At 42.0% G+C, this 13608-nt stretch overlaps 2 protein-coding genes across 2 annotated transcripts; both read left to right on the forward strand.

Annotated features, from left to right (window-relative positions):
• The first annotated feature begins 3064 nt into the window (after nt 1-3064).
• Nucleotides 3065-3961, forward strand: LOC138806807 (taste receptor type 2 member 8-like). The gene has a single exon (XM_069992157.1). The coding sequence runs from the start codon at nt 3065-3067 to the stop codon at nt 3959-3961; it is 897 nt and encodes a 298-aa protein (XP_069848258.1).
• Nucleotides 3962-6012: 2051 nt separating this feature from the next.
• LOC138806799 (taste receptor type 2 member 7-like) lies at nt 6013-6954 on the forward strand. The gene has a single exon (XM_069992151.1). The coding sequence runs from the start codon at nt 6013-6015 to the stop codon at nt 6952-6954; it is 942 nt and encodes a 313-aa protein (XP_069848252.1).
• Nucleotides 6955-13608: the final 6654 nt, after the last annotated feature.

A 13608-nucleotide genomic window follows, 5' to 3' on the forward strand; every position in this document is an offset into this window, starting at 1 on the left:
TCCTCAGCTCACACTAAGGATCAGCAGGATCTGCCTTGAGATTCTTCTGGGGTCCTTCTTCGTGATGAAATGCACCCTCACATCTTCATGGCCAATCCTGAAAATCACACCTCGTGAATTCAAAGTGAGTGAGACTTCAAATTCTGTCAAACAAATTAGTCTGCACCCAGGGTGGTCATTCTGGTAATTGTTTGACCAGTCTTTTGTTTCATTACTTTCTCTCTGTGTAGTCACACCAAGCAAAGCAAGTGCATGTCATAGAGCTCAGAGACCCCACACTGAAGGACCCGTGAAGGGGAGGGAAGGGGCACTGAGGGGTCTCCCTGTGTCTCTTCCATCTTTTCTGTAATACCCTGCAGCTCTGGGGCTCCTCGAGGAAAGCTGGCCACGGTGGGTAGGGTGTGGTAATGGCCGTTTTCTCAGCCAGCACCATTCTTCTCAATAATGAGAAGTAAGTTGGGATGTCTTTCAAAGGATGAATAGAGGGTTTCTACAAAGGAAAAGGAGCTTTATGATCAGTAGAAAGTCCTAGAAAATAGTTTAGCTACAAGGAGGAGTTAACAGACTTTCATGTAAATATTTGCATGCAATTTTTTCTTAATATCTAACGTAGTTCCAGAGATTCCTTATGATGCTTCATAATTCTATCTTTTATTTTTTCTCAATTTTGTATTTAATGCTTTAATTTAATAGGAAATGTTTTGCTGGGGACTGGTGGCTCACACCTGTAATCCTAGCTATTTAAGAGGCTGAGATCTGAGGACGGGGAAAGTCCATAAGACTCCAATTAAGCACCAAAAAACAAAAACAAAAACCCGGCCAGCAGTGGAACTGTGGCTCAAGTGGTGGAGTGCTAGCCTGAGCAAAAAAACCAAGATGCTAAGCCGATGTCTTGAGTTTAAGCCCAGGACCAGTACATGGAAACAACAAAACAAGTGTTTTCTTTGTTTTCACAGGAACAATCAAACTAAAACCCCTGCTAATGTTTCAAGCAGTCCTTTCCCTGCTTGGACTGGTGCAGACTGAACTCGGTAAGTGGAAGAAGTTCAAGCAAACATGCTTTGAGGGAGAGACTGTAGGCCTCATCATCCCTTCCTATGAAGTCAGTTACATAAAAAACTATAAATGGAAAGACAGTCCTGGTCTTTTATTATTTTTGGTCGGTCGTGGGGCTTGAATTCTGGGCCTGGGTGCTGTCCCTGCGCTCTTCAGCTCAAGGTGAGTGCCCTACTGCTTGAGCCACAGTGCCACTTCTGGTTTTCTAGTGGTTTATTGGAGATAATAGTCTCACGGACTTTCTTGCATGGGCTGGCTTTGAACTGTGATCTTCAGATCTCAGCCTCCTGAGTAGCTAGGATTACAGGTATGAGCCACCAGCACCTGGCCAGTCCTGGTCTTTCTTGTCCTGACTTCCATATCTGGAAGGATTTTTCCTGATTAATGGTGGCAGGGGAGGCAAGGAATAATAGACTTTGATGGGATTTTTGCCTAGAATAATTCTTTCATGCTCAAGAGGTTAAGCTTTGGGGAAGGGGAGAAAGAGTTAAATCTTGCCCAGAAGAAAATGGTTAACTACAATTACAAATCTGTCAGAATCTTTTATAATTAGTTCTAGCTGACCATGACCATGTTAAGAGTCAGGTCCCAAAGATTGTTTAGGATATTCTCTTTAGCTTTCTAACTCAAGAATCTTTTATGTGTTTTCCCCTTAGCATCATTTTGCTTCTGTAGTCTTTTACAGGTAACTGAATTTCTTTTCTTCTTTCCTGTGGATTGAACCTCAGGGCCTTGGGCTTGAAGGACAGGCACACTACTATTTATCTATATCCCAGCCCCTAGGGTTGCTTCATGCTTTTAATACCAGAACAAAAACTATTTAAATGCAAGAACAAGAACCCTAGTTTATTGCACTATGGATTGTCTAGACTCCTATGTAGTGTGCATTAAGTCATACTTCCCAAGATAAAGTGATTAGTGAAATTAGTGGAATTAGTTCTATTCCTTGGAAATAATGTTGGGATTTTTATTAACTTGCTTTTTATAAGATTACCTATCTAGAGAGATAATTATAATCTGAGATCACAACCCTTATAAAAAGAAATTTACTGGAACTAGAATAACATGAAGAATAAACTTCCTTGACTTTAGTGGAAAATATTTATTATCCAAGAGAGAATGTTTCAAGATGTGAAAAACCTGTTTCTCATTTTAAATAAAATGACTAACAAGAATCTTTACTTGTAATAACCAGTTACACAGAGAACAAGTTTTTAGTACTTATTGCCTGTCCCTGCCAGCCTAGTCACAATGTCACTTCTAATTAGACTGTAACAAACTCTCCCTTAATAACATTTATATGAACACAAAACTACTTTTTCTCTGATTTAATTTTCTGTAATCTAATTGTGCTCCTTTTCTCTAAAATTAAGTTCTGCTTCCATCTAGGAGGCCTGCCTTACAGGTATTTTTATAACTTACAGAGATAAAAAATAAAGTTTGTGTCACTTAGCTATTTTGATTTTTACTAAGTACTCATATTTCATTTTCTTTGCATGGCTCCTTATTCAAAGCTAAATTTGACAGATCCAAATAAGCAGAACTTACACCAAGAAGTCTATTGCAAATTCATGAAATAAAATCCTTTGAATTTGCATGATGGCATTTTCAACCAAGCACGCCAGTTGTCACTCACCAAAGGTAAAATTGTAATTTCCCCGGTCTACAAAACAAACAAACAAAAAACAAACCATCAACCAAGCACACAAGCCATTTGGAGCAATTGTGGATAGTCTTTGTGGATGTAGAAATATTCCAAAGGGGGGCTGAACACCTTGCAGTTGCCACCAAAGTCAAAATGACAACAGACAAAAATGTGATAGAAAGATGTGAAGACCTCATTATGTGCCCACTGGTCTCTGTGCCCACTGATCTCCGTGCACACTGATCTCCATGCACACTGGTCTCCATGCCTGCTGGTCTTGTGCACGAGCCTGTCTGCAGTGACCTTTGAGACCAGGGAGCTCTGTCTACAAACATGGTCAGCACTGAAGATGTCTTTCTCATCATGATAACTGGAGAGCTCATAGCAGGCATACTGGGGAATGGATACATTGGCCTGGTCAACTGCATTGACTGGATGAAGAAGAGAAGGATCTCCTCACTTGATTACATTCTCACCACGTTAGCTATTTCCAGAATATTTTTAATTGGTTCAATGGCACTAAATGGCATTCTACTGGTTCTGAACCCAGATATTTATGCAAATCTCAAAGTCCAGATAGTTCTTTTTAGCTCCTGGACGCTCTTCAATTACTTCAGCATGTATTTGGCTACCTGCCTCAATGTCTTTTACTTCCTCAAGGTGGCCAGTTTCTCCCATCCCTTTTTCCTCTGGCTGAAGTGGAGAATTGACAGAATGATTCACCGGATTGTCTTGGGGTGCTTTGCCATTAGTTTGCTGGTTGGCTTTACAGTGGTGATAGTCCTGAGTTACAATGATAGGGCTTATGATGTGTCAAGTCAGAAACTGAGCAACCCTGAAATGTTCAATGTAAGTAAAAGTCAACGCTTTGAGCCAATAACTTTATTTAACCTGCTTGCAATGATTCCATTTACTGTGTCATTAATCTCAGTTTTCTGTTTTATAATATCCCTGTGGAGACATATTAAGCAAATGAAATGCAATGCTACAGGTTATAGAGATCCAGGCACAGAGGCTCATGTCAGAGCCATGAAAACGCTGACTTTATTTCTCTTTTTCTTTTTTATCTACTGCGTGTTTTCTCTTTTCATTACTTTCAGCTACCTTATACAAGAACAAAAATTAGCTATGTTGTTTGGTGAGATTGTAACAATTCTGTATCCTTTGGGTCACTCACTGATGTTAATTGTTGGAAATAATAAACTGAGACAGGCTCTTATCAGGATGCTGATGTGTAGAAAAATAGTGCGTGTGATGTAAAATGTGAGTTTTATGATTGGACTTAAATCTGACTTTCTAGTAACATAAAATGTTTTCTTTCAAGGAGGATCACTTGAGCCATGTTTATAGCCAGCTAGGGTAATATAGCAAGAGACAATCTCAAAGACACAACGCATGGACATGCACACACGCATGCATTGCACATACACATTTCTAGTAGCTTGGTTCTTAGTTTTCCACTTGATTAATTTATTTTAGATCTATATCTTTAAGCGTTACCAGGTCCTATTACCAAACTAGTAAACATGTGAATTCTCATTGCACTCAACATTTTTATTTGTATATTCCTTCTATTCTACTTTCAGAGAGCACATGTCTCTTCTTGTTTTCTTGGTACAAATATTAATCATGCACTGCTCATTAAATTCTTTTACAATTTCACTTTGCCATGAGGTACTGCACCTGTGCTACATTTAATGGTTTCCCATGTCTTCCTACATTTAATGGGTTCCCATATTTTCTTATGTTTAATGGGTTTCCATGTTTTCCTATCATGCACTCTGATTGCTGGCCCTTAACTGTATGGAGTCATCCCACAGGGGAATTATTTTTAAAGACTTAAAGATTTTTCTATAATAAAGTATGGTTTTGCTGTAAAAATATGTTTTTCAGTATTAGAATATTATGGAAACATTGCTTCTGTCATATCTGAGGTTGTGTCTGTTCTAATCTGGCTGTACTCCTACCATTTTCAAAGTCTAATTCTGGACTATTTCAACTACTGATTTCCTTGTATTATACCAAAATGTTTACAGTCTCAATATTTTTGCTTATTGTAGTGTAAAGTTCACTATAACCTCTTAGGAATGAAGGTTCTCCTTTAAGATGGGACGGGAAAATTGAGCATGGTGTTACACCACTTTTATCTCTGTGACTTGAGAGACTGAGGCAGGAGAAGCACAAGTTCAAAGCCAGCCTGGGGAAAGTTAGCAAGACCCTATCTCAAAACAAAATAAGAATGAAAGGTGTTATGGCTTAATTAGCAGAGCAAGCTCAAGTCCATGGGTTCAGACCCCAACATTGTCCTTTGAGAACATTTGTAATGAAAATGAAAAATATAAATGTAATCTTTTTTTTATCATGAATCCTTTATCTTATACCTAGCATCACAAGCTTAGTGATCCTAAATGTTACTTGGCCAATTAGATGACACATTATTTTAAGTGACATTTTTCATCTGAGCCAGCTAAACATTTTTAGGAGCAAAGAATGCATATTTAGGGTACTCTTTTAATACATCCCACAAGGTGGTTCAGAACCTTGTTTTTACTCGTAACTTGGCCATACAACACAATGAAGATTCTTCCACAAGTTTCCTTTTTGCCTTCCTAATTTCTAGTAAATTCTTGAGATTTACAGTTGTCTCATAAAATGCAGGATAATCAATTAAATTTAAATTCAAGACTTCATGAAAATTCTGTTCTTGTACAACTTAGAACATATGTTAGATAATTACTCATTACTTATCTAAAATTCTGGTTGTATGTTAGGAAACAATAGCTCAGACTAAATTAATGATATATGGGAAAGTACAATCTACTGAGAAGGCAAATGAACCTCTGGCACCCTGTCTGAGGATCGCCAAACATGTTGTTGAAATGAATTCAGGTTCTAGGAGATGCAGGCGGCTCACGCCTGCCATCCTAGCTACTCAGAAGGCTGAGCTCCAAGGGTCACAGTTCAAAACCAGCCCAGGCAGGAAAGTCTATGAGACATTTATCCACAATTAACCACTAAAAAGCTGAAAATGGAGCTGCAATTCAAGCGGTAGAGCATTAGCCTTCAATGAAAGTAATAGCTCAGGGACAGTACCCAGGCTCTGAGTTCAAGCCCCAGGACCAATACCAAAAAAAAAAAAAAAAAGATTTAATGAAAATAGCTACAATCTTCATTTATTATTCCAGTTCTCATCACAAGACAGACTGCAGTTAAAGAGGCAAAGAAAATTACAGCAAAGTCTATGAAGGGGGTGTAGATGCCGAAGGACATCAGGCCAGCTAGAAGCCGGTTGGATATCTCTCTGCTCCGATATGCCGTACAAATTGGACGCTGCCTTAATGCTCTTAGCAGCTGGGGAGTTTTCAGTAGGCGTCTTGGGGAATGCGTTCATTGGACTGGTAAATATTGTGGACTGGATAAAGACTAGGAAGATGGCCCCCATTGACCTGATCCTCACAAGTCTGGCCATTTCCAGACTCTGTCTTCTATGCGCCATCCTGCTTGACTGTTGTCTTCTGATTGTACGCCCCGATCTCTACGAGCATGGCACTCGCCTCATGAAGATGAACAATTTCCTCTGGACCCTGACCAACCATTCCAGCGTCTGGCTGGCCGGCTGCCTCAGTGTCTTCTATTTTCTCAAGATAGCCAACTTCTCCCACCCCCTGTTCCTCTGGCTGAAGTGGAGAGTTGACCGGGCAGTGCTGGGGACTCTCCTGGGGTGTGTGCTGCTTTCGGTGTGTCTCACTCTCCCAGCCACTGAGAACTTGAATACGGATTTCAGACAATGTCTCAAGGCCAAGCGGAACACAAACATAACTCTGAAGTGCAGGGCAAATAAAATCGGGTACATTTCTTTGCACATTTATCTCAATCTGATAATGCTCTTCCCCTTTTCTGTGTCCCTGGTCTCCTTCCTCCTCCTGATCCTCTCCTTGTGGAGACACAAGAGAACCATGCAGCTCCATACCTCCGGGCATGGGGACCCCAGGACCCAGGCCCACGTGGGAGCCATGAAGGCCGTCATCTCCTTCCTCCTCCTCTTCCTTGCTTACTGCCTGTCCTTCCTCATAGCCACTTCTAGCTACTTTATGCCTGAGACTGAATTGGCTGTGATTTGGGGTGAGTTAATAGCTCTAATCTACCCTTCTAGCCATTCATATATCCTAATATTGGGGAATGGTAAATTAAGACAAACATCTAAAAGGGTGCTTTGGAAGGTAAATTATTGTCTCAAAAGAAGAATACCTTAGCCCAAGAAGACTTAGAAAGAAGCAATCATTTCTTAGGAGACATCAATGTCCCCAGTTTTTCCACTGATATTTGTGTCCTATGGTTAATTACTGTTAGAAACTATTCAGTAGATTCACTACTGTAACTCAGGAAATGCCTTGTACAGTAATTTTGCTTATCTCTGTCTCTTTCTTCCTCTCCTCAGAGTTGGTGTCTTAAAACACATTTCAGAACAAACTAGTTGACATCTTCACATTAATCATGAGAGAGGCAGGCATCTTCATAGTCAGTTCTAAATTGCTTCTCCAAATTCAAGCTGTGTGAAGAATTTGAAGCAATAGAAATAGCCTCTTGTGCCGGGTGCTGGTGGCTCACACCTGTCATCCTACTCAGGAGGCTAAGATCCAAGGATCATGGTTCAAAGTCTGCCCAGGCAGGAAAGTCCATGATACTCTTATCTCCAATAAACCACCAGAAAACTGGAAGTGGTGGGACTGGCACTGTGGCTCCAGTGGTAGAGCGCTCCCCTTGAGCTGAAGAGCTCAGGGACAGTGCCCAGGCCTTGATTCAAGCCCCATGACCCACAAAAAAGAAACAAAGAAAAAGAAAAAAGAAAGAGCCTTTTGTTACATTTGTACCTCTCGGAGACCAACCAGTTCTTCCTCATGGTCTTTCTTCTCAATCATCCAGTGAAACTTCACGTTTGGAGCAGAGTTGATTGTAACAATTCCTCATAAGCACTACAGAATTATGGGTATATGACATAAATTGGTACTGATTACAAGCACTGTAAAGATACAAATTAAATATTGTATTTTAAAATTGTCTTTCAATGAATGAAATATATTCAAACAGTGAAGGAAGCAAAAATGAGGTAGAAACTTTTTGTAAAATAAAGAGCATACTGATGGCTCACTGAAATGAATGTCTCCATGAAAGAAATAGGTAATTTGATTGTAGTGAACTTGGATTGTACAAAGCAGTAATTACCAAGACAACATGTCGAGATGAGCTGTCAATCAAGAGCATCAACATGGAGATATTAAACAGTCAAAGAGCACTGGTTTGATAGCAGTGTTTGTGTTCTATTACCCTGTGGACACCTGCCAGGCATGGGGCTGAGAGGAACCTGGCATCAGCACTGGTGGGTGCTGAGGAGGACATAGCATCAGCACTGGTGGGTGCTGAGGACACAACAACAGCACTGTTGGGTGCTGTGGGGGACATGGCATCAGCACTGGTGGGTGCTGAGGGGGACACGGCATCAGCACTGTTGGGTGCTGTGGGGGACATAGCATAAGCACTGGTGGGTGCTGAGGGGGACATAGCATCAGCACTGGTGGGTGCTGAGGAGGACATAGCATCAGCACTGGTGGATACTGAGGAGGACATAGCATCAGCTCTGGTGGGTGCTGTGGGGGACACGGCATCAGTGCTGGTGGGTACTGAGGGGGACATAGCATCAGCACTGGTGGGTGCTGAGGTGGAACTAGCACCCTTCTTTCTCTTATCCGACAGCAGAGTCTACACAGAGAGAAAATGGCTGCCCTTGATGGGGTAAAGCACAAAAAGAGACAGGTGGCAGCAGTGGATACACTAGCCACACAGGAAAAAGAGCCCAAAAGAGAGGGTTCCGAGAGGGCCTCATCTACATCGTCTGTTTTGGGCAATATGGACACAACACAGAGCACAGGAAGGACATGAGGTGTCATGGGATGGACACGAGGCAGGAGGCACCCACGCCTTACTTGTACCAGCTCACACAGCATTAGTGGAACTTCAAGGATGGATTGATGAGATATTCTCTGAACTACTGGGCGTAAGACTGACAGGGAGGCAATATTGTAAAGCAGGACTGAAAAAGAACCCACAGTAAACTGAACAGGAACAATCCAGCAGGCGAGAACAGATTTGGTGAGGAAAGTTACCAAACCCTAACAGGAAGGACTTTCCCAAATAGGAGGTTGACCAGCATTTTCAATGCAAGCTCATTTTGATGCTCACAGATTTCAGTGAATACGTGGGAAGTTGGCTTTAATAAAAATTGGCTGGAGCCGGGCACCAGTGGTTCACACTTGTAATTGCAGCTACTCAGGACTGGGCGCTGGGGACTCACGCCTGTCATCCCAGCTACTCAGGAGGCAGAGATCTGAGGGTCTCCGTTCAAAGCCAGCCTGGAAAGGAAAGTCTGTGAGACTCTGATCTCCAATGAACCACCAGAAAACAGGAAGTGGAGCTATGGTTCAAGTGGTTCAAGTGCTAAGCTCAGGGACAGCTCCCAGGACCTGAGTTCAAGCTCCAGCACCGGCACCAAAACAAAAGGGGTGGGAGTGGAGACCAAAGTACTGTTGGTTGAAGAGAAGTCACAAGCTATGTTCTACAAATGATGAACACTTTTCCAAGAACTTAAGTTGTGGGTTGATATATTGCTGGCTTGAGGACTAATTAGAAATCGTTGTTATAGAAGTAAGTTTATGGAGAAAGGAGATGGCAAGGAAGAGGTAAAAGTCGTTAGGAAAAATAAAACATATATGTGAGTAAGCATACTTACTACTTACACTTGGCTTTCTAGTTATCATTTGCTTTCAAGGAAGAGCTGTATTATTAGTTTTCATTAGATGATGCATTTAGATATAGTTTTATTTTCATGCATAATTCTAGGGTGCCACCTGGTGATAACTGCAAGTATAACTTTGAAATAACAGCATAGTATTTCTAGGTATCATAGCAACATGTTCATGATTTTTCAAGTGTATTCTTAATGTAGTTTTAAATTTTAACTATTTTTTGTCTGCCCTTGGGCTTGAATTCAGGGCCTGGATGCTTCCTTTGAGCTTTTTTGCTCAAAGTTAGCACTCTACTACTTGAGACACAGCTCCACTTCCTGCTTTTTGGTAGTTAATTAGAAATCTATCTCACAGACTTTCCTGCCCATGCTGGCTTTGAACTGCAGTCTTCAGATCTTAGCCTCTCGAGTAGCTAGGACGACAGGTGTGAGCCACCGGCGCCCAGCTTTGAAGTTGTTTTGAGTGATATCTAATTGTAAGAAAAAAAAATTTTTTTGGTCGGTCATGAACTCTGGGCCTGGGCGCTGTCCCTGAGCTCTTCAGCTCAAAGCTAGTGCTCTACCACTTGAGCCACAGTGCCACTTCTGGGTTTTTCTGCTTATGTGGTACTGAGGACTCGAAGCCAGGGCCTCATGCATGTGAGGCAAGCACTCTACCACAGAGCCACCTTCCCAGTCCTGTAAATAAAATTCTGAGAGAAAACTACATAATACAAAATAAAGATAAAATTTTTGCAAGATAAAATTTTTGTAATTTTACAGACCAGGTGAAACCCAGAAATATTACATATTAGGTTTGTAAAAGAAACAACTGACCTCAACCCAGCCCTCTAGATAAGAGGACAAAAGAGGAATAACAGCCACCCCAACTCCAGTCGGCTATAAGCAAAAGGGAAAAAGTCTCCATGAGCTCGAGGAGTGCCTGGCATGCTGAAAAAATATAGCTTAGGACAGAAGATCTGAGGTTTGTGAAGCAAGAGGCTGCTAGAGAAGGCGGCCTTGGACTTCCCAGCTTGGGCACTGGTGCTAAAATGGGGAATCATCTCAGGAAAGCCTTCCATTCAATCTTTCCAGTCAGGGAGAGCAGTAGATCCAGCGTTTACAGATCTGCTCCCCACCCTCCATTGCCTGAGAGAACGAAGGGCCCTGAGGCAGAGTAGACTCGGGATGTGTTAGATGAGCATGGATCTTGGAATCTATGCTTGGAACCAGATTTCTCAACACGTGGTTCCTTCAGTAGGAAGTTCAGAACATACGGCAGAATGAAGCAGAGGGTCATGGTGCTTGGGAGCTGCAGCCTAAGCTCTGGGAGGAGGAGAGAGAATAGCTGCGTGTGTTCCTTCCTTTCTTCTTTCTTCTCCTTTCTTTTCAGGATCTTGCCATCCGCCCCTGAGCTGGCCTCCATCTCAGTGACCCTTGCTCAGCTTCCCGGTACTGGGACAGCAGCTGTGTAAGCTGGTCTGGTCACTTTCCACACCTCTCTCCATCTCACAGATGCCCCTGGGAACGTCCCACACCATGCCTGCCCAGGCTGGGCACCTGTTGCTGTGAGGATAGATTCAACCAGGGGAGGTTCTTGGGCTCGGCCACTATATGTAGCTTGAGGAAGATTCCCAAGTTATGCATTTTAATGGGCTTGCTTGTGGGAAAATCACTAGCAAGAATTCATCTAGGAGCAGGGAGTACAGTGGAGACATCCAGGCAGAAAAGTCAGGGTGGGGGGGCCTTCAAACAGAACTTTCTGGACTGACCTGTTGGGGCATCAGAGAGAGCATAGCCAAGCACTTTGACACACACACACACACACACACACACACACACACACACACACACACACACACACACACACACACACCTCAAACAAAATACACTAAGGCATGACGGGTCTCAGGGAAAAAAAGGAAGTGGTGCTGTGGCTCAAAGCAGTAGCATGCCAGACTTGAGCAAAAGGGCTCAAGGACAGTGCCCAGGCCCTGAGTTCCAGCTCCATAGGGGGCAGTAATATAGAAGTAAAAATTCTAAGACAGTCCTTCAGCAGTGGGTGTTTATCAGTGTATATTTCTTGGTGAATAAGTTGCAGTGCCATTGGCCTAGCCAGTCAATCAAGGTCAGTGGTTGGACAAGGCCACAGGCGTGAGAGTGCAGGCAACAATCTGGGGGATGCCCACCACCGTCCCCTTGGCACCCTAGAGGGAGGGTTACCGTGTGCATCTCCATTCTACACCAGGAATCTGGGGCAGAATCATCGGCTCGTGACCTGAGGTGAGCAGTGTCAGTACCTGGACAGACCCGGGCCCCATTCCACAGCTCCTCACCACAGCAGGCGTAGATCTCTGAAAACTTGCTTGGCCTTCCTGAAGAGATCTGCCTTCCTGACCATCCTCATTAGTACAGAAGTAAGATTTTTCTAATCATTTTCTTCATAAGTCAAAGGAAACTTAGTTTTTCATTTTTTTTTTTTAGCACAAGGTGGTATGGATAATTTTCTTGGCACAGGTGGCCAGACAGCAATTTCAGTTCTGGGATATCAGAGTTATTCAAGTTTGCTTGAAGCAAACTTGAAAGCAGAAGGTGTAGGTTAGTGGTAGAACACTGTCTAGCATATGTCATTCAGCCTATCAGGTTGAGTCGTAGGAGCAAAAAACGTATTTATTTATGTAGAGCCAGAAAAATTATTTCATTGACTGTAATCACAAGGAACTTTGAGTTAGAATTAACGGAATTACATTCTATTAGAGTAAAAAAAATGAAAAAGAGGTAACTTTTTCAGAACCAACCACTCAATTCAAGTGACACCTAATATTAGAATCAAGGCTCAGAAAACATCAAGGAATTATGGCATTGCTGATGTAGGCTAAGCCTCTTTGATAAAAAAAAAACCCCAGAAATTTCACTTTGGTGGTTTTTCTATGCTTACAAATTTCCACATTTTAGATATTAGGGTCTTTCAGACATGTAGGTGGTAAAGATTGTCTTTCTCCCAGTCAGTAGGCTTTTTTTTTTAAGTTTAGGAACTATGCCCTTTGGTGTGCCAAAACTTTTTAATTTGATGCAAATCCCATTTTTCAAGTCTTTCTCCTGTTCTTTGAGCCCCTGCACCTCTCCTTGTTGAGTTCCTACTTACACCAAGAAGTCCCTGTGCTTCTTCTTGTGGTCATTTCAAGGTTTCAGGACTGAAACCTGAGCTGGCATTAGTATGTCACATTTTCTAGGACAATTCATTGTGAATAGTGTAGTAATGAACATGAGTGGCACTCAGGTCCCTTGGTTACATCCTGACTTGGATTCTTTCAAATTCCCAAGATTGGTATCACTGGATCATATCGTAGTTCTACTTTCCGTCATTTGAAGAATCGGTATGCTTGCTTCTATAGTGGTTATGACTCCCCATGCACCCCAGTCAGCATCTTCTGTTCACATTCTTGATGGTGGCCGTTCGGATTGGCATGAGATACAATCTGAACACTATTTTTACTTGCATTTCCTTTATGGCCATAGATGTAGAGTGTTTCTTACTGTATTTATTGGCCATCTGTACTTCTGAGAAATGTCTGCTCAGTTCCTGTGTCCATGTATTACTTGGGTTATTAACTCTCTGGTGGTTTGGTTTCTGAAGCTGCTTGTATACAGTCTGGCTATTAGGCATAATTCTTGAAAACATGGTCTCGTTTTAGACCCTTGTAGATCTGAGTTTGAAGACCTAGTCTAGAATTATAAGCTTTGGAAGCCTTATAACCAGTCTGAGTTTTGGATTTATCATCTTTAAAATTAAGATAAGAATATTCATTTAGGAGAGCTGATGTAAATGTTGGAGATGATTGCTATAAGATCCCTTATTAAATATCTAGACTGTGGCGAGGAACAGATGCTTGGTGCCTCCTACTAATATCAGTTAACTTTGCATTTTCACTACTGTGAAAAGCAGCAGGCCTAAAAATGATGGATACAAAAGTGACCTGGGCTGAGAATTAAGGACAAATGAAAATACAAGAGTAAAAAATGGAAAGGGTCAACTGAGGAGAGCAGTAAGTCTCTGTTCAGGAGATATGCCTGTTGGTTTTTATTCAGCTTTTCCTTTGGAACAGATGGGAGGGATCCTCTGATTGCA

This window comes from Dipodomys merriami, unplaced genomic scaffold (genome assembly GCF_024711535.1).
Source record: "Dipodomys merriami isolate MVZ:Mamm:240054 unplaced genomic scaffold, mDipMer1.0.p SCAF_408, whole genome shotgun sequence".
Taxonomy (NCBI): Eukaryota; Metazoa; Chordata; class Mammalia; order Rodentia; family Heteromyidae; genus Dipodomys; species Dipodomys merriami.